The sequence below is a fragment of the Sapajus apella genome, unplaced genomic scaffold, assembly GCF_009761245.1.
Source record: "Sapajus apella isolate SASKATOON/1434 unplaced genomic scaffold, GSC_monkey_1.0 scaffold72, whole genome shotgun sequence".
NCBI lineage: Eukaryota > Metazoa > Chordata > Mammalia > Primates > Cebidae > Sapajus > Sapajus apella.
Window position 1 is genome coordinate 10838622 of NW_022437012.1, and position 21565 is coordinate 10860186.

General features: G+C 39.3%; 2 protein-coding genes across 11 annotated transcripts in view; one reads left to right on the top strand and one right to left on the bottom strand.

Moving 5' to 3' along the window:
- Window positions 1-11490, bottom strand: part of ZRANB3 (zinc finger RANBP2-type containing 3) — a 286620-nt gene extending 275130 nt beyond the window's left edge. The window contains exon 1 of one of the 6 annotated variants that reach the window (XM_032250718.1): window positions 11351-11490. In XM_032250718.1, the coding sequence (XP_032106609.1) occupies window positions 11351-11424 (74 nt within the window). In that variant the 5' untranslated portion in view covers window positions 11425-11490. Of the gene's footprint in view, window positions 1-10719; window positions 10835-10855; window positions 11074-11316 lie in introns of those variants that run through there. The other 5 variants (XM_032250720.1, XM_032250721.1, XM_032250717.1 and 2 more) reach the window with 5 other exon arrangements.
- Window positions 11491-11650: 160 nt separating this feature from the next.
- Window positions 11651-21565, top strand: part of R3HDM1 (R3H domain containing 1) — a 187056-nt gene continuing 177141 nt past the window's right edge. For 3 of the 5 annotated variants that reach the window (XM_032250702.1, XM_032250700.1, XM_032250713.1), the window contains exon 1: window positions 11652-11824. The gene's annotated coding sequence lies outside the window, so the exon portion shown is untranslated. Of the gene's footprint in view, window positions 11825-21565 lie in introns of all 5 variants that reach the window. The other 2 variants (XM_032250691.1, XM_032250704.1) reach the window with 1 other exon arrangement.

A 21565-nucleotide genomic window follows, 5' to 3' on the forward strand; every position in this document is an offset into this window, starting at 1 on the left:
GTGTAAAGCCAGCATAAACAATCTCACAAGCACATTACAAGAAACGCATATAATCCAATCTCTCATATTCATAAACAAAATATTAGCAAACCAAATATAGCAGCAAATTAAAAGACTAACACACCAAGACTAAAATGGGCTTATTTCAGGAATGCACAGCGGATTATACTTTCAAAGTTCAATCACTGACAAGCTGATCCTAAAATTCATTTGGAAATGCAAGGAACGTAGAATAGCCAAAACAATCTTGAAAATAAACAAAGCTAGAGGACTTGTACTTCCTGCTTGTAAGATTTACTACAAAGTAACAATAATCAAGACAGTATAGTACTATTAGCATAATGACCAGCTAGGTCAATGGAACAGAACTGAAAGTCCAGAAATAAATCCTTACATTTACAGTCAATTCACTTTTGACAAGGGTGCCAAAAGGATTCAACAGGAAAAGAATAATTTTTTCAACAAATAGTGCTGAGACAATTAGATGTCCATATAAAAAAATGAAATTATACCCCACTTCATGCTGTATATGGAAACTAACAAAATGAATCAAAGATTAAAACATAAGAGCTAAAACTATAAAACTTCAAGGAGAGAACATACAGAGTAAATCTTTGTAATCTTGGGTTATAATATGGCTTTAGATACGACACCAAAACCAAAAACAACAATATAAAAAATAAAATGAAGTTCATCAAACTTAAAAACATTAGGGCTGCAAATGATATCATAAGAAAAGAAAAATAACCCACAGGGAGAAAAAAATACTTGCCAATGGTCAAACTATATATGAAAATGAACTAATATCTAGAATAGATAAAAAACAGATAAAACTCAATAATAAAGGCAATGCAATTTTAAAATAAGCAAAGGATTTGAATAGATGTTTTGCCAAAAAAGGTATACATATGATCAATGTCATACATATAGCATAGAAAGATGTTAAGCATCATTAGTTAGAAGGGAACTGGAAATCAAAACCACAATAAGACATTACTTCACACCCACTGGCATGGCTAATACAAAAAAGACAAATAATAACAAGTGTTGATGAGGATATACAAATATTAGAACTCTCCAACACCGCTAATAGAAATGCATAAAGGTACAGCTACTATAGAAAATAGTCTGACAGTTCATCAAAATATTAAACATAGTTACCATATGACCTAGAAATTATACTCCTATATATACGCCAGAAAAATAAAAACATACAACCACATAAAAACTTACTGCAAATTTTCATAGCAATTTTAAAAAGTAAAAACCCAAATGTCTATCAACTGATGATATAAAATGTGCTATATCCATACAATATTATTTGACAATAAAAGGGAATGGTCCAGACATAGTCGCTCACATCTGTAATCCCAGCACACTGGGAGGCCCAGGTACATCGATTGCTTGAGCCCAGGAGTTCAAGACCATCCTGGGCTACACGGCAAAACCCCGTATCTACAAGAAATCCAAAATCTAGCTGGGTATGATGGCACATGCTTATATTCCCAGCTACTCAGGAGGCTGAGGTGAGAGGATCACTTGAGCCTGGGAGGTCGAGGCTGCAGTGAGCCATACTCATGCCACTGAACTCCAGCCTGGAAAACAGAGTGAGAACCTGTCTCAGAAAAAAAGAAATGGGCTGGGCACGGTGGTTCACACCTGTTATCCCAACATTATGGGAGGCTGAGGTGGGCCAATCATTTGATGTCAGGAGTTCAAGACCAGCCTGGCCAACATGGTGAATCCCCGTCTCTACTAAAAATACAAAAATTAGCTGGGAGTGGTGGTGCATGCCTGTAGTCACAGCTACTCAGGAGGCTGAGGCAGGAGAATCGCTTGAACTGGGGAGACGGAGGTTGCAGTGAGCTGAGAGAGCCAAGATTGTGCCACTGCTCTCCAGCCTGGGTGACAGAGCAAGACTCCATCTCAAAAAAAAAAAAAAAAGGGCAGGGGGGCAAGTAAGATGGCTCACACTTGTAATCTCAGCACTTTGGGAGGTCGATGCAGGTAGATCACTTGAGGTCAGGAGTTCAAGACCAGCCTGGCCAACATGGTGAAACTCCATCTCTACTAAAAATGCAAACAATTAGCCGGGCGTGGTGGCACACGCCTGTGATCCCAGCTACTCCAGAGGCTGAGACAGAAGAATTGCTTGAACCTTGGAGACGGATGTTGCAGTGAGCCAAGATTATGCCATTTCACTCTAGCCTGCTAACACAGCGAGACTCTGTCTACCAAAAAAAAAAAAAAAAAAAAAAGGAATGAAGCATTGATACATACTACAACATGAATGAGGCTTGAAAAAATTATGTTAAGCAAAAGAAGCCAGTCACAAAGAACCACATATTGTATGATTCTATTTATATGATTCCAGAGTAAGCAAAGCTATAGAGACAGAGAGTACATTAGTGGAGGTTAAGGAGGATAGGGAAATGGGGTAGAGAAGAGGGAGTAACTGCTAATGAGTACTGGGCTCCTTTTTAGAGTGATAAATATTCTGAAATTAGATTGTGATGATGATTCCACAACTCCGTGAATAAGTCAAAAAACACAGAATTGTAAAATGAGTTAATTTTATGGTATATGAATTACATCTCAATTAAGCAGTTAAAAATGCATTGTAAAAAAATTCAGTGTAATTCTCAACAACATAAAAAAATTAACATTCTCATCTTAATAGCAGGTGGAAAAGCATTTGATAAAATTCAAAATCCATTCAGAGTAAAAGCTCCCTTGCATACCAAATATTTTCTAACAACTTTCTTTTATGTGATGGATTTTTAAAAATTTTAATACTTGTTTATTTTTTGAGACCGAGTCTCGCTCCTTCACCCAGGTTCTAGTGCAGTGGTGCAATGTCTATATAATGAACTGAGTAGCTCCCTTACAGCTAGATAGATATCTATCTCAGAAGTGAGCTGAGAGAGCCAATATTGCACCACTACACTCAAGCCTAGGCAACAAAGCAAGACTCCATCTCAGAAAGAAAAAAAAGGGTCAGGCGCAGTGGCTCACACCTGTAATCCCAACACTTTGGGAGGCCAACGGGAGCCTCCCGAATATACACACACACACACACACACACACACACACACACACAAATATAGGTATATACACACAAATGTACATACAAAAAGATATGTATATTGGTGTGTATATACACACACAAATATATTTTAATAAATACATATATTGTTAACAAATACTTTTTTTGAGACAGATTCTTGCTCTGTTGCCCAGGCTGAAGTGCAATGGAACAATCTCAGTTCACTGCAACCTCCAACCTCCCAGGTTCAAGCAGTTCTCCTGCCTCAGCCTCCTGAGTAGCTGGGATTACAGGCATGTGCCACCATGTCGAGATAATTTTTGTATTTTTAGTGGAGACAGGGTTTCACTATGTGGACTAGGCTGGTCTGAAACTCCTGACCTCAAGCCCACCGGTTTTGGTCTCCCGAAGTGCTGGGATTACAGGCATGAGCCACTGTACCTGGCCTTATATGATGGATTTTATATCATGCTTCAGATAAAATGTTAAAAGCTTTCCCTGAACAGTAAGAAAAAAGATGTTAAGTATGTATACTATTTCTAGTTTAATACTGTAAACAGATCCTTCAACAAGGCAAAAGAGAAAAAGACAGAAAAAAAAAAACTGAAATAAAATTTTAATATAACAAGATTAAGTATATAGAATAATAGATTTATAAGCAAATTTGTTAAGGTTGATGAATATATGATAAACACATGAATTATGTTGGAAAAAAAATTTTAACTGATATCATTTTCAAGAACAGCAAAAAATTCAAAGACAAGAGATTATTTTTAAAAGATGTAGAAGACTTACACACAGAAATTAAATATTTTTGAAAAAAAAATCAGATCTAAAACAAAAAAACTAGTAATCCTGTTAACAGAATGGAACTGATTATAATATAAACAAACTCTCAGAGTAACACCATATGCCACTGAAATGTGAATCCCAGTAAAAATAAAGCCAGTTACTAGTTTCCAAAAGTGAGGAAAGAACTAATATTTATGGACTGCTTATCATACAATCATGTCTATTTTATGTGAGGAACTTGGGCATATATTATTTAATCCTCCTAAGAACACTATGAAATAAGTACAGTATTGTATTCTTATTTATTAAGAAGGAAACTATAACACAGTGAGAAAAATAAGATTCAAATAAAGTTGGGATGGCTACAAAGCCTAAAAAGATGTAAAGTGTTATCCAAAGATCTAAAACAAAAACAAAACATACAAAAGTCCTTGTTTGTGTTCTCTCATTTCCTTGAGCAGTGATTTCTAATTCTTAAAGAGGTCCTTCACCTCCCTTATACGTTATATTCCTAAGTATTTCATTTTCTTTGTAACAATTGTGAGTGGGAATTCACTCATGATTTGGCTCTCTGCTTGTCTATTATTGGTATATAGGAACGCCTGTAATTTTTGCATATTGATTTTGTATCCTGAGACTTTGGTGAAGTTGCTTATCAGTTTAAGAAGATTTTGGACTGAGACGATGGGGTTTTCTAAATACACAATCATGTCATCTGCAAAAAAAGAGACAATTTGACTTCCCTTCTTCATATTGGAATACCTTTATTTCTTTCTCTTGCCTGACTGCCCTGGCCAAAACTACCAATACTATATTGAATAGGACTGGTGAGAGAGGGCATCCTTCTCTTGTGCTGGTTTCAAAGGGAATGATTCCAGCTTTTGCCTAATCAGTATGATACTGGTTGCGAGTTGACATAAACATCTCTTATTATTTTGAGATACATTCTGTCAATACCTAGTTTATTAAGAGTTTTTAGCATGAAGGGGTATTGAATTTTATCAAAGACCTTCTCTGCATCTATTAAGATAATCACGTGGTTTTTGTCTTTGGTTCTGTTTATGTGATGGATTATGTTTACCGATTTGCATATGTAGAACCAGCCCTGCATCCCAGAGATGATGCCAACTTGATCGTAGTGGATAAGCTTTTTGATGTGCTGCTGGATTCGGTTTGTCAGTATTTTATGGAGCATTTTTGCATCAACGTTCATCAGGGACATTGGACGGATATTTTGTTTTTTTGTTGTGTCTCTGCCAGGTTTTGGTATCAGGATGATGCTGGCCTCATAAAATGAGTTAGGGAGGAGTCCCTCTTTCTTTATTGTCTGGAATAGTTTTAGGAGAAATGCTACCAGCTCCTCTTTGTACCTCTGGTAGAATTTGGCTGTGTAACCGTCTGGTACCAGGCTTTTTTTGGTTGGTAAGCTATTAATTACTGCCTCAATTTCAGAACTTGTTTTTGGTCTATTTAGGGATTTGACTTCTTCCTGGTTTAGTCTTAGGAGGGTGCATGCAGCCAGGAATTTATCCATTTCTTCCAGATTTTACAGTTTATTTGCGTAGAGTTGCTTATAGTATTCTCTGATGGTAGTTTTTATTTCTGTGGGATCAGTGGTGACATCCCCTTTATCATTTTTTATTGTGTCTATTTGATTCTCTCTTCTTTACTAGTCTGGCTAGCAGTCTATTTTGTTGAATGTTGAATATTGGCCTCCAAGGGCTTCTGGCTTATAGGGTTTCTGCAGAGAGATCTGCTATGAGTCTGACGGGCTTCCCTTTGTGAGTAACACAACCTTTCTGGTTGTCGTCCGCTTTGGACAACAGAGACTCTGTCACAAAATAACAGTAATAATAATAAGACACTACACATAAGCACATAATAAGTTGACTCTGTATGGTAGCAAGGAATCAAAAAAGGCTTCATTTGGGAGAAAAAAATATTGGTATGATATACCTTACTTAAATACTAGATGCAGCTCAAGCCAAAACTTGAAGAGTGGAGTCTGCAGACAGGGAATCATGATAAGGATATTCTAGGGAGAAAGAAGCCAGAGTTGCAAAGGTATAGTTTTAGAAAATTTGGCCAGCCATAGTGGCTCACGTCTATAATCCCAGCTCTTTGGGAGGCTGAAGTGGGCAAATCATCTGAGGTCAGGAGTTCAAGACCAGCCTGGCCAACATAATGAATCCCTGTCTCGACTGAAAATACAAAAATTAGCCAGGCTGAGATCTAGCCACTGCACTCCAGCCTGGGCAACAGAGTAAGACTCCATGTCAAAAAAAAAAAAAAAAAAAAAAAAGTTTTAGAAAATCTTAGAGCAGTTTAGTGTAGCTAAAGAATAAGATGCTTGTGACATGTAGTAAAGAAGTAAAAACAGGCAAAGTCAAGGAGGTGCCATGCTAAGAGCCTGGACTTTTTACTGTAAGGAGCTGGAAGCAATTCTTAAAATGTAATCAAGTTGCTATTTTACAAAGATTACCTCAAGTTTAGACAAATGTAGGGGCAGGGGTAACCTTTTAGAAGTCTACCACAAATAGTCCAGGTAATATAATTCATAATCTCTTGGCTTTAGACTACTATATCTAATCACCTACCTGACATTTTGGATCTCTCACAGACATTTTGGATCTCTCACAGACATTTTTAGCTTAAATGTTCAAAACCAGTCTTGATTTCTCACCAAATCTATGTGCCCCTGCAGCCTCAGAAAATAGTACAACCATGCAAGTTACTCAAACTGGGTTTCATTCTTGATTTCTCCCTTTCACTAAACCACCAAGTTGAATCTACTTATTATTCATTATTCCCAAAATTAATTAATGTATCTAAAGTCTATCCTTTTTCTCCCCAGTTCCATTGCTATGACCAAACCCAAGCCATCATCACCACTCAACATGATTAGCACAATAGCTCCCAACTGGACTCCTCTACATTTCCCTTAATACCAGTTGGTTTCTTTAAAGTACTTATTGTAATTGGCAATTATTTTTCTGTGTTTCCTTAAATTTTGTCTCTCACTTCTGTTAGAATGCCTTCATAAATCAGGGACCACAGACTTTCTTATGGTTTTATTTCAGCACTCTAGCACCTGGCATCAGCCTGATTAACAGAAACGGTATTAATTAAAAAAGCAACACACACTGATTATGTGTATAGTACTATTTTAAGTGTTTTATATATATTATTTGGTCCTCACAAAAGCCTCTGAGGTAGGTATTCTTATTATCTCAGTTTTACATACAAGGAGACTGAGACACAGATGGTCAACTAATCTGTCCAAGGTAGGACAATGACACAACAAAGAATGAGACATAGGTAGACTACAGCCTATAGTCCTGATTATTCAGTACCTCTTTTAGTAGATGCTCAATAAATATTCCATGAACAAATAAATGAATGAGAGAATACAGAGAGTAGAAACAGATTTAGGGGTAAAGATTATGGGCTATGATATGGAACATGGTGAATTTGAAGTACTTGGAGACGGAGACGGCTGTGAAGTACAGTGGGATAAGTAGTTGAAAATTAGAAACAAGCATTTGGAAGTTATCAGGGTCTCCAGGAAGCGGCCTACAAAATGCAAGTGTCTGTATTTAAAAAGTGATTATATAATTTAAAAAATACGATGTGCTTTTAAACTGTAACCATTTTGATTGAATTCTTTTTTTTTTTTTTTTTTTTTGAGACAGAGTTTCCACTCTTGTTACCCAGGCTGGAGTGCAATGGTGCAATCTCGGCTCACTGCAACCTCCACCTCCCAGGTTCAAGGGATTCTCCTGTCTCAGCTTCCTAAGTAGCTGGGACTACAGGCATGCACCACCATACCTGGCTAATTTTTTGTATTTTAGTAGAGATGGAGTTTCACCCTGTCAGTCAGACTGGTCTTGAACTCCTGACCTCAGGTAATCCACCCACCTCAGCTTTCCAAAGTGCTGGGTTTACAGGCATGAGCCAATGCACCCAGCCTGTCAAATTCTATAATGGCAATGTTTTAACAAAGCACAGAATGGTCCACTGAGTCTCGATGACACCTATGAAAAATTCTATATTGTTACTATGAAATGGAATACTTGGCTTTCTTCAAAAAGTCATATTCAGGACTGGGCGCGGTGGCTCACGCCTGTAATCCAGCACTTTGAGAGGCCGAGGTGGGCGGATCATGAGGTCAAGAGATCAAGACCATCCTGGCCAACATGGTGAAACCCATCTCTACAAAAATACAAAAATTAGCTGGGCGTGGTGGCACATGCCTGTAGTCCCAGCTTCTTGGGAGGCTGAGGCAGGAGAACTGCTTGAATCCAGAAGGCGGAGGTTGCAGTGAGCTGAGATTGCGCCACTGCACTCCAGCCTGGCACCTGGTGACAGAGCAAGACTCTGTCCCCAAAAAAATAAAAAGTCATATTCAGTATCTCTATAAATGTCAAACTTGCATTTTGCTAAAATATAAAAGTGCAGAGATTATTTTTAACTGGACAAAAATCCTACTAATAGATTACAAGAAAACCTGAAAATAACAAGAAAATGTCTGAAAAAGAAGAAAAGGAGCACACTTTACCTACTAGATACCAAAAGTTACTGAAATTAAGATAATGGGTATGGTACAAGTCAAAGAAACAACAGAAAAATGAAAAAGAAGTGTCCAAAGAGAACCAGGTATAAATGAGAAATGTGAATACGATAAAAATGATACCTTAAATTAGTGGGTGTGGAGACATGAATTATTGAATAAATGGCTCAATCACAGCCCATTGCACCCCTGACCTGGGCCCAAGCCTCACCTCAGCCTCCTGTGTACCTGGATCACAGTTGTGCACAACCACACCCAGCTAATTTTTTTATTTTTTGTAGAGACGGAGTCTGCCTCTGTTGCCCAGGCTGGTCTAGAAATGCTAGACTCAAGTGATTCTCTCGCCTTGACCTCCAAAAGTGCTGAGATTACAGGTGTGAGCCTTATACTGTATAGTTCAAATACTCTTCAAGTCTTATTTAACTTCATTGAACCCCACTTTCTTCAACTATAAAAATGTCAAAGAAGACTTACAGTTTGTCGACAAGGAAAATGTACTTATCATACATAACATCATTTCTAGCTCAGATGAAACATAATAAAATGATGGCATCATTACAATTTACTGACTGGATTTACACTGAAAGAACTGCCGACAAAAAAAAATTTAAAAAACTAAACATCTTCAGAAGAGCGCATTGCTAAATTATCATTGACTACGCACTAAAAAGCAAGAGACAACACTTTGTCAGGTAGGTCTACAAAAACATCTTGCAAAAGGTACAGTTACATTCCTATATCTAGCAGGATTACACTATAAAATTTACCGTCTACTTTGTATATAAACATCGTTCACGAGTATTGGACACAGACTTCTTAGTGCTTTAGTAAAAATAATGCAAGGAGGAAAATGTGCTTATTTTAATTCAAAGGTAAAATGAAAAGAAGAGACCAAATAAACACACAAAATGTGACTAAAGAAGACTTAATTTAGAGAGAGATTAAAAGAGTAAGTGACATTGCAATTTTGTTTAGCCTCTCTATTCCTCACGACTTTTGGACAAGGAGCCTGTCTTTTTAAGCACCGCTCTACCCACAAACTCTGGTATAGTACCTAATATAGTGTAGCCGCTCATACCATATATACGAGAGGATTTATAAAAGAAAAATCTCAGTAAAATCACGGAGTAAACCGAATTAGAATTGGATCTGAGAGTCTCAGTCAAAATCATAAGGAAAAGTATAAGAATAAAGGGCAAACGCATGGGGGGGAAAGCCTTTTCTGTAACTTGTATCTCCTTTATTCAGTCAGTTTTCCTGGGGACCTTAAATGTAATGTCCAAAAGCATACATACAGTCGCCCTTGAACTCCGAAGGGGGCATAAAAGAGGGCCTGACATGCTAAGATTAGGCTGTGGGCTCCTTAATCTTTTTAATGATGCCTTTATTCATTGGTGTATTATAGTTGGCACCCCGTAGTTTTTTTTTTTTAGGTTTTGTTTTTTTTTTTTTTTTTTTTTTTGAGACGGAGTCTTAAGATCTCGGGTCACTGTAACCACCTCCCGAGTAGCGATGCTCCTGCCTTAGTCTCCAGTGTAGCTAAGACTAGAGGCCCACGCCACCATGCCCGGCTTTTTTTTTTGTATTTTTAGTAGAGACAAGGTTTCACTATGTTCCTCAGGTTGGTCTCAAACTCCTGACCTCAAGTGATCCACCCGCCTCGGCCTCCCAAAGTGCTAGAACTACAGGCGTGAGCCACGGCGCCTGGCCGCCACTCGTTTAATGAATGGTCATTACTCAAACAATGGTCATTACTAAAAGACCATTCTTTTTTTTTTTTTTTTAAAGATGGGGGTCTCACCATGATGGTGAGGCTGGTCTTGAACTTCTGACCTCAGGTGATCCACCCACCTAGGCCTCCCAAAGTGCTAGGATTACAGGAGTGAGCCACAGCGCCCGGTCTTAAAAGACCCTTCTTGATTATCAACCCTTCAAACCTGAGACCTTTTCTGTGATTTTTTTCCTTCAAAGCCGACTTTAGAAGTGTGTTTGTAAAAATTGGAGGAGTTAGTTCACAACTTCGAAGCCCTTTCTTTATAGTTCAAATTGACCACGCGAAGCCTAAAGGCATTAGAGGTACCTTCTATAAATTTATCCCTGCAATCTAATAGCGAGCAGGCCAAGACGACAAAGAATGGGCCCCCGCAATTGAAGACCGGGGTGGAAAACAGCATGAGGGGCCTAGGAATTACCCCCATCCCAAGTCACCCACTCTTCTTAAAACGCCATTAAATTCCGTTCAATTTTTTATCTCCCACGCAAGAAACTAGGGACTTGCCCGCCACGCCAAGCCACTTCCAGACAGTCACACCTGGTGTATTCGCTGCAGACGCTCCTACTCCCGCCACAGGTTTGGGACGTGTCCGCCCCTAAGCGGAAGTGACGTTCAACGAGACAAAGTGAAAGTAGAGGAGTTTAAATACGTCCTAATAGTTTAAAATACCTATGGTGTTCTGAGAAAACTCTTCCGGCCACCCTTCTTCCATCTTTTCTCTCTTCTGTTAGGGTTGCGAAAAGGGCTTAGTACGGCCTCGCGACAACTCGTTCCTAATTCCAAATCATTCAAAACTCTACCCCTTTTTATTGGCTGAGGCCGCGGCATGGGTACTTCTCAGGAACTACAATTCCCGTCAATCAAAGCGACCAGTGAACGGAGGAGATGGTGTGAGCAGGGGAAAAGCGTGTTGGGAATTGTAGTCCGCTCTCGGCCAAAGAGCCCAATCACCCCGCCCTCCGCCACTGCTGGAGAAACCAGGTGTTCGGCTTAGAACCCGTTAGCGCTAAAGGGAGGAGCCAAGCCCTTAAGCAGCATGCCTCACTTTGCCCCACATGGAGGATGATAATTTTCCTTTACTCCTAAAAAGCACTATAAATACTCCCTGAGGAGAAATGGTTATCTTTTAAATACCTTGGGTCAGTAAAAACTCCCGAAACTCGCTCACCTCAGGCTCCAACTCGTGGGAAAAGGTGTCTCTTTTACAAGTGGGCAAAATGGCTGTCCTCCTAGTTTCACCATTGGCTGGCTTTTGCGTCCTTCAAGGGCGGTTACTTATCATGGATTGGTTCTTTTTCCCTTGAGGTTGGAGGAAGACTTGGCATGGCTCTCCCGCGGCCTGGGAGGCGATAAAGGGGTGGAGAGAAGGCAATTTTTTCAGGCGTGATTGGGTAATATTCATGTCACTCCGGGGACGTGCAGCCTATGAGCAGTCGGCTGCCGCTCAAAGAGAACGAAGAGGCGGGGCTAGTGCGTGGTGGGAAGGGGCGGGATTCTGCCAGCCGCGGCTGCCGCTGGAGCCGGTGTCCGGGCTGGTGATGGGGTTAATTCCCTTTCGTAAGACTCTTACTTGCACCCACCCAGCCCCGCCGTCGCCCCGCCGCGCCGCGCTCCAACCGCCTCCTCCTCCTCAGTAACGCGGGTAAGAGATGCCCTCCCCTCCCCCGTCCATCTCCCCGGGAATAACGCGCCTCGCTCCCCTCCCCCGCCCGCCAACCGGTAGCGCTAACGGAGAAGGAGGCAGGCAGGGGAGAGATGTGGTGTCTGAGAAGGTGGCCTTCCCCGCCGGGTCGTCGGCGCTCCACCCGGGGCCTTACGACGGCCCGCTGCTACCAGCCGGCCAGGAGGTCGGGTTCCGCGAGAGTCAGGCTCGCCTGGCCCGCGGCTGCGGCTGCAGCTGCAGCCACTACCTTGTGCCCACCGCCCCCACCCGGGGGCCATGTGAAAAGCAAACCCCTCGAGGCCTAGCGGAGGAGGCAGGGGAAAGGTTTCCGAGTCCCTGCCATGGCTGCTGCTGCAGCCGCCGCCGTGGCTGCTCTCGCAGCCCCAGGGACTCAGGAACCAGCCACAGCGGGCCTGCCAGGAGCGTGTGCTACTCTCTCGGGTGGCTGGCGCCGGTGCCTCGGGCTCACGCGGCCGCAGCCCCTGGCCTTGCACGGAGAGAAATTTCAGCTTCGACCGATTGGTGAAATGTAGGTACATTTTGCCTGTGGTACCAGAAAAAGCACAATGGGAATATTAAAAAGAAAGTTGAATGACTGTCAATGCCACGGTCCCCCGGGATCAGATTTACACAGGTTTTTATGCCTTAGTCTTAAGGCTGCCAAAAAAAATCTTCGTGTGCTTTGAAGTTTTTTGGTGTTTCGTTTTCTTCTGTTGTTATTAGGTGCAAAGGGTGCCTCTGTTGAGCTTGTTTTTATAAAGAAACTTAAGTTATTGGGGCCATCATGCTCCGTGTATAATTGTCCTGGGTTAGCAAGTCAACTGAGTAAAAGGTGAAGAAGAGGTGCTTTCCAAATTAGTAAGGATTAGTAAACAGCAAATGGTTTTTCTAATAAAATTTTCTAAATTTAGGTATATCTTCATGGTTGTAGTTTACTTAATTGTAACTTTGAAGAAACCCTTTGCTTGTAGCTTAAATGTCATTGATGACAAAAACTTTTTTTTATTTATTTTGCTCTGTCCCTAGGCTGGAGTGCAGTGGCGCAGTCTTGGCTTACTGCAACCTCCGCCTCCCGTGGTCAAGCGATTCTCCTGGCTCAGCCTCCCGAGTAGCTGGGACTACAGGCGCGCGCCACCACGCCCAGCTAATTTTTGTATTTTTAGTAGAGACCGGGTTTCACCATGTTGACCAGGATGGTCTCCATCTCTTGACCTCATGATCTGCCCGCCTTGGCCTCCCAAAGTGCTGGATTACAGGCGTCAGCCAGCGCGCCCGACCTGATGACAAAAACTTCTAAATGAAAAGATTATTAAAGTCAAACTGGAAGTCTCCCCATTTATAATATTTGAAACAAGATCTAAGTATTTAATAGGATACCAGTCTGACAGGAATAATTGGACACTTCTCAATTTCTAAAATTTTGGCATATTTGACTATTTTCAGGGCATTCTGTTATGATTTCTGCATCATATTTTGATTGAATGCTCATCTTTTCAAATACCACTCTGCTTTTTTTGGGAGAATATGTCTTTAAATCATGGATTCTGTAGTCTGTAGTAGACATGCTTGTGAGCAGAGATAAAATTCTAGGCCCATTTCTGAGGTTTACTTGTTAGCAGAATAAACTTGGGTTCTGAAGAAATATCTTAGTTTTGATCATTTCTTCAGGGTCTGACTATGGTGGCTTAATGGTCTTCTGTATTCCATAACTAGTACACCTAGATACAGAATTGACATAGATACATATATTCAAGTCCTGGAGGAAATTTGGGTATCTATGAAAAAATGAAAATTGCCAGCCATGTAGTAGTGACCTGTAGTCCCTGCTACTCAAGACTATGAGGTGACAAGATCACTTGAACCCAGGAGTTCAGGGCTAGCCTAGGCAATGTCTCAAAAAAAAACAAAACAAAACACTGTCTCAAAAAAAAAAAAAGAAAGAAATACATAGCCTTGGAAGGTAAGTACCCTGAGATCCCCACAAAATTCCTGTAACATATTTTGCCAGCTGCCAGCATAGTATTTTCCAAAACTTATTAGTTAATTGATAAATTATACAATTGATACTTTCAGATCTTGTGTGCTTTATATAGAGAAAGGGCTGTTGAAATTATAGGAGTCTTCTACATTTTCTTACTGGCTGTTGGATCACTCCATGAAACTCAGTTCGGTTTCTTCATCTGTAAAATGAGGATGATATGCTTAGGGAGTTATGAAAATTAGAAATAAAGTCTGTAAATCCCCTAGCATTGTGTCTGACACATAGTTTGTGATATTAAATATTAACCATTGTTATTTTCATGCATAGAGAATGGGTTTGTTGCTCATATGTTCAGGGCGTTGCAACTTTAGAACATACTCTGTTACTGAAGAGTACCATAGGCGTATTAATTTATCTAGTGACTTAAGCGCAGTTTGTGGCTAGTCATTTTTTACTAGCTTACAGAAGTTTTTTTGACTTTAAGATGCAAGTGTCTATGGAATATATTTCGTATGGATTATTGGGAATAAAAATTAATGTGCTCCGTGGTTAACTATTAATATCTTTTAAATTTTATTTATTTGAAATATGTTTCAAGCTCTAGTTTATATCCATAATTCAAGCTCTGGTTGCTGTCCATATTCATTGTGCTACCAGGAGACATTTGAACTGTTTAATACAGAGTTAAGACTAAGCAAATCATTTGAAATTGTTATGACCATATGTGACTACAGTTTTGTTGCTGTTCTTTTTAATTCTCCTTATTTATCAACATTGAGCGTTTCTTTTCTGTGAAACAGCATGTGAATGATGCTATTCCTTTCTCTTCCCAGTCATTTCTGAAAATTTACAGTCCTCACTCATAATAGAGTTCTTGGAATTTGTATAGTTAAACAAATTTAAGGTTAGCATGAAGACAGTTAAATTACGAAGTCTTTTCTGACAGGAATGCCCTGCCAGGGTTCAAGGCAAGCTGTACCTTATGCAAAATAATGAGCTGAGGCATATATGGTGGGCCTCCCAAGTCATTGGACCTAGTACAAATGGGTGCTCCTCCGAGGTCTTACGTGACAGCAGCAATAGAAAATTATATAAACTTGAAATAAGCTTTGTCAAGTATTATGCAGAAGATGTGCATTGCCATGCCTTGCAAGTAACAGTTTTTCTTTTTCTTTTTTTGAACTGGTACTTTAGTATACCTAATTCTATCTATTTGAGTTAGTATTAAGTTTTAATTTCTCAGAAGTAAATTAGTGAAAATTGGTAGGAGTTTTGTTTTTCCTATTCTTGAAAATGTTACTGTGATAAACAAGGCTTGATGGGTTTGTAAAATACTGTTGCTTTTTGAATTAGAAAATTTCACTATTGACATTTTTCATAGGCTATTATAAATAAGTTGGGGAGTTAGTGTGTCATGGAGGTGTGGTAACAAATGGTAATGTAATTTTCAAATAACTATTGCAGCACCAAATCACAGAATCAATACTCTGTCTTTATAGCCGCATTTGCATATACGGATAATTATTTCCTACAACTTAAGGTAACTAAAATGGGGGGCCAGGCAGGGTGATTCACACCTGTAAACCCAGTACTTTGGGAGGCCAAGGCAGGTGGATCACAAGGCCAGGAGTTCAAGACCAGCCTAGCCAATATGGTGAAACACCGTCTCTACTGAAAATATATAAATTAGCTGGGTGTGTTGGCAGGTGCTGGTAGTCTCAGCTACTCGGGAGGCTGAGGCAGGAGAATTGCTTGAACCCAGGAGGTGGAAGTTGCAGAGAGCCAAGATTGTGCGACTGCACTCCAGCCTGGATGACAGAGCGAGACTCTGTCTCAAAAATTAAAATAAATAAATAAAATAAATAAAATGAGATGTCTGTTATAAAGAAAAGGAAGTCAGTTTTTCTTAGTATAATTATAAACTTTAAAAAAAACATTAAATCATCTTCCACTTAATCCCTAGGACTTCAAATAATGTTTACTAATATGGACATGTGCAAAGAATCAAATCATATATTTAAACAAAATTTTGTCACTTTAACTTTGCTTCTCAAATAAGAAAGTTATATAATTAAACACATTTGCTTGTACCTAATAAGACATTAGCATGCACATGAATGTATATCATTTCCAGAATTTTATTCAATTAGTTATTGACTGAGGGATGAAATAGAGATGAAACTAAATCCTGGCTGAAAGTTAGTTTAGTTTTGTACCTTATTTTCCAGCAATTTAGTTTTTTTATATCTAGATTTTATCTTTAATATTTTGCCTCATCTTACCCATTCTTAGTCTCCACACACACCTATTAACTTAAATTTCTTTTTCTGAAAATTTTGAAAACCTGCAGTTTATGATCTTTGTTCCCTCTTTGCCTCTTGAATTTTATATTTGTGAGTTTTTTTCCAAATTTCTGCCTGTCAGCTCACTTCTTTAGGCAAATTTTAAGGTTTTTGAGCCCCCTTATTTCATTTTTTATTTTATTAAGAGACAGAGTTTCACTGTGTCAGCCAAATTGGAGTGCAGCGACAGGATCATTACTTACCACAGCCTTGAACTAACTCTGAGGCTCAAGTGAGCCTCCCACCTTATGCGCCCAAGTAACTAGGACTACAAGCTTGTAACTAGGACTACAGGCAGCGAGCTAATTTTTTAATTTACTGGAGACAGGTTTTTACTATGTTACCCAGGCTGGTCTCCCACCTCCTGGACTCAAGTGATCCTCCTTCATTGGCCTGCCAAAGTGCTGGAATTATAGGCATAAACCACTGCACCCGGCCTGTTTCATAAATTGCACAGCATATTTAAATGATACTTGCTTTACTAAAGTTTTTATCTATAACTCTCTATAACAACTTCATCTGCAAAAGAAATTAAGTAGAGAAAATAAACTACATTTGTTTTAATTCTTGACTATTCTTGAGAGGGAATAACTTGACTGATCTAAGCATTTAAAATAGCAAATTTGACTTCTCCCAACATTAGCTTGATGAATGACAAATATAAATTACCTTTGTGGGTTAGTTGTACAATTAACTTCACTAACCTGTCCTGTAAGGCAGGGGTCCCCAACCCTTAGGAACTGGGCACACAGCAGGAGGTGAGTGGTGGGCCAGTGAACATCACCTGAGCTCCACCTACTATCAGATCAGTGGTGGCATTAGATTCTCATAGGATTGCAAACCCTATTATGAACTGTGCATGTGAGGGACCTAGGTTGCATGCTTCTTATGAGAATCTAATGCTTGATGATCTGAGGTAAAACAATTTCATCCCATAACCATCTGCCTCACCCCCTGCACTGTCTGGTGAAAAATTACCTTCCATAAAACAGGTCCCTGGTTCCAAAAAGGTTGGGAACTGCTGCTCTAAGGACAGAAGTTCCATAACTAGAGTAAAATATCACTTTACAGTCTAAGGTAGCTTAACTGTGGATTTACTTTTTTACCTTGCCCTTCAGTGGGGAGAGAAGCTCTGGAACTTTTAAAAAAACAAAGGCTTACTGTTGTGAAATGAAAATTGTTTGTACATGTGTACAGAACATTAGCTAAAGTGAGCATTAGGCCTTCATATATATTTTTTTAAATGGAGTCTTCCTCTGTTGCCCAGGCTGGAGTCAGTGGCATAATCTTGGCTCACTGTAACCTCCGCCTCCCAGGTTCAAGGATTCTTCTGCCTCAGCCTCTCAAGTAACTTGGACTACAGGTATGAGCCACCATGCCAGCTAATTTTTGTATTTTTAGAAGAGGTGGGGTTTTGCCATATTGGCCAGGGTGGTCTCAAACTCCTGTCCTCAAGTGATCTGCCTGCCTCGGCCTCCTAAAGTTCTGGGATTACAAGCATGAGCCACTATGCCAAACTTAAGCCTTCATTTAATGGGTCCTCATTTTATTTTATTTATTTATTTATTTTGATACAGAGTCTTGCTCTGTTGCCCAGGCTGGAGTGCATTGGTTCAATCTTGGCTCACTCAACCTCCTGGGCTCAAGCAATTCTCCTGTCTTAGCTTCCCTAGTAGCTGGGATTACAGATATGAGCCACTATGCCTGATGGGTCCTCATTTTAAAAATGCTCTTGGGAAAGAAGCTTCCTCCGTACACAATTGCTGTGTATCTGTTTGGTTTTTCCTGGAACAATGCAAATGTCCTTCACTGCTTGAATTATTAAACTGTGATACATCCACACCATGGAATACTACACTACCATAAAAAAAGGAACAAACTGCAGTCATGCCTTTTTTAACATTAGGGATAAGTTTTGGGAAACGTATTGTTAGAAAGTTTCATGCCAACATCATAGAGTGTACTCACACAAACCTGCAACGTATATAGCCTGATAGACACCTAAGCTATGTGATATGTATGGCCCATTGCTCCTTGGCTATAAACCTATATAGTATGCTACTAAATATATACAGTATGCTACTATACAGTCTATACTAAATACTGTAGACAATTCTGACACGGTAGTTAAGTATCTGTGTATCTAAACAAAGACAAGGTACAGTAAAAATAACATGTAAAATATTTTTAAATGGTATACCTAAAGCACTTACCATGACTGTAGCTTACAGCACCGGAAATTATGGTAGGCGAGCCAGTCAGTGAATGCAAAAGCCTAGGACATAATTGTACACCACTGCATACTTGATAAATGCTGTATTCTTGGGTCCCACTAAATTTATAAAATATTTTTCTGTCTAAAACATTCACTTAAGCTTGCTGTAACTTTTTACTTTATAAATTTTAAATTTTTTTTTAAGTTTTGAATCTTTTGTGATAACACTTAAAATACACAGTACAGCTGTACAAAAATGTTTTTTCTTTATATCCTTGTCCTATAAGCAATTTTCTGTTTTAAAAGTTTTTGGGTTTTTTGTTTGCTTTTAAGACAGAATTTTGCTCTTGTCATCCAGGCTGGAGTGCAATGCACGATCTTGGCTCACTGTAATCTCTGCCTCCCGGATTCAAGCCATTCTCTTGCCTGAGCCTCCCAAGTAGCTGGGATTATAGTCGCCCACCACCACACCCAGCTAATTTTTGTCTTTTTGGTAGAGACGAGGTTTCACCATGTTGGCCAGGCTGGTCTTGAACTCTTGACCACAGATGATCCACCAGCCTCAGTGTCCCAAAGTGCTGGGATTACAGGCGTGAGCCACCATGCCTGGCTTAAAAGTATTTTTGTTGTTTTTTTTTTCCTTTAAAATTTTTTGTTAAAAACTAACGTGTAAACACGTGCATTAGTCTAGGCCTGCACAGCCTATTATTGTCTTCCATCTTTGTATCTTGTCCCACTGGTAGGTCTTCAGGGATTATAACACTCATGGATCTGTCAACTTGATATTAATGTCTTTTTCTAGAATACCTCTTCAAGGACCTCCCTGAGCTGTTTGACGGTTAACTTTTTTTTTTTTTTAATAAGTGGAAGGAGTGCACTCTAATGATAAAAAGTAAAAACATAAACCAGTATCGTAGTCATTTATAACCATTATCGAGTATTGTGTGCTGTACATACTAATGTGCTATACTTTCATATGACTAGCAGAGCAGTAGGTTTACACCAGCATCACCATAAACACGTTAATAATATGTTGTGTTATGAAGGCTATGATATCCTTAGGTGATAGGAATTTTTCACCAATATTATGGTCTTATGGGACCACTGACATTTATGCAGTCCATTGTTGACTGAAATATCATTATGCAGTGCATGATTGTGTTGATACAGCAACTAGAATGGATGCCAAAAGAATTGCAAGCACACCTTGGAGATACTGTGAGTTCAAGTTCCAGACAACCATGAAAAGGCCAAACACATTTTTTAGTATCCCAGTGCATTTAAAAGTTAGGTTTACTACTGAAGTTATCACTTTTAAAAAAAAAGTTTTATACAATACTGTGGTGTATTAAGAGTGAAGAGCATTATGCTAAAAAATGCACATATCTTAATTTTTAAATATTGCTAAAAAATTCTAATAATCATCTAAGCCTTCAGCAAGATGTAATCTTTTTGCTGGTGGAGAGTCTAACTTCAGTGTAGGTGGGTGCTGACTGATCAAGATGGTGGTTGCTGAAGGTTGAAGTGGCTGTGACAATATCTGAAAATAAGACAACAATTACAACAGTGTCCATGTTGACAGACACTTCCTTTCATGGAAGATTTCTCTATAACACATGCTACTGTTTGAAAGCATTTTACCCACAGTAGAACGTCTTTCAAAATTGTAGTCAATCCTCTCCAATTTTCCTATTACTTTAAAACTGAGTTTGAGTAATATTCTAAATACTGAGTTGCTGTTTCAACAATGCTCACAGAAGTAGATGTACCAGGAGTAGAGTCCATCTCAAGAAACCACATTCCTTGCTCATCCATAATCATGGGCAAATAATGATATCATGAGCAGCAATTCAGTCACATCTTCAGGCGCCATTTCTGATTCTATTTCTCTTACTATTTCTACCACATCTGTAATTACTTTATTGAGTGGTAGTCTTGAACCCCTCCAAGTCATCTGTGAAGGTGGAAATTGATTTCTTCCAGACTCCTGTTAAATCGTAACTTCACAGATGCATAGGTAGTCAAAAAATAAAAATTTTTAAAAGTTGATATTTTGACCTCCTCTCATGAATCACAAATGTTCTTTTAAGACATTGAGGTCTTGCTCTGTTGACCAGGTTGGAGTGCAGTGCTGCTGTCATAGCTCATTGTAACCTTGAATATTGGGGCTCAAGCGGTTCTCCCACCTCAGTCCTGAGTAACTAGGACGGCAGGTGCATTTCACCACATCTTTCTGCTTTTAAAATTTCAGACAACAAATAACTAAGATCAGAGCAGAACTGAAGGAGATAGACACACAAAAAACCCTTCAAAAAATCAGTAAATCCAGGAGCTGGTTTTTCGAAAAGATCAGCAAAATAGACCACTAGCCAGATTAATAAAAAAAGAAAAGAGAGAATAACCAAATAGGTGCAATAAAAAACGATAAAGGGGATATCACCACAGATTCCACAGAAATGCAAACCATTATCAGAGATTATTAAAAACAACTCTATGCACATAAACTAGGAAACCTGGAAGAAATGGATAAATTCCTGGACACTTGCATCCTCCCAAGCCTAAACCAGGAAGAACTCGAAACCCTGAATAGACCAATAACAAGGGCAGAAGTTGAGGCAGCAATTAAGAGCCTACCACCCAAAAAAAGCCCAGGTCCAGATGGGTTCACAGCTGAATTCTACCAGACATACAAAGAGGAGCTGGTACATTTCCTTCTGAAACTATTCCAAACAATCCAAAAAGAGGGAATCCTTCCCAAGTCATTTTATGAGACCAGCATCATCCTGATACTAAAACCTGGCAGAGACTGAGCAAGAAAAGATAACTTCAGGCCAATATCCGTGATGAACATAGATGCAAAAATCTTCATTAAATTACTGGCAAACCAATTGCAACAGCACATCGAAAAGCTTATCCACCATGATCAAGTAGGCTTCATCCCGGGGATACAAGGCTGGTTAAACATATGCAAGTCTATAAACATAATTCACCACATAAACACAACCAAAGACAAAAACCACATGATTATCTCAATTGATGTAGAGAAGGCCTTTGACAAAATTCAACAGCCCTTTATGCTAAAAACCCTCAATAAACAAGGTATTGATGGAACGTATCTCAAAATAAAGCTATTTACGACAAACACAGAGTCAACATCATACTGAATGGGCAAAAACTGGAAG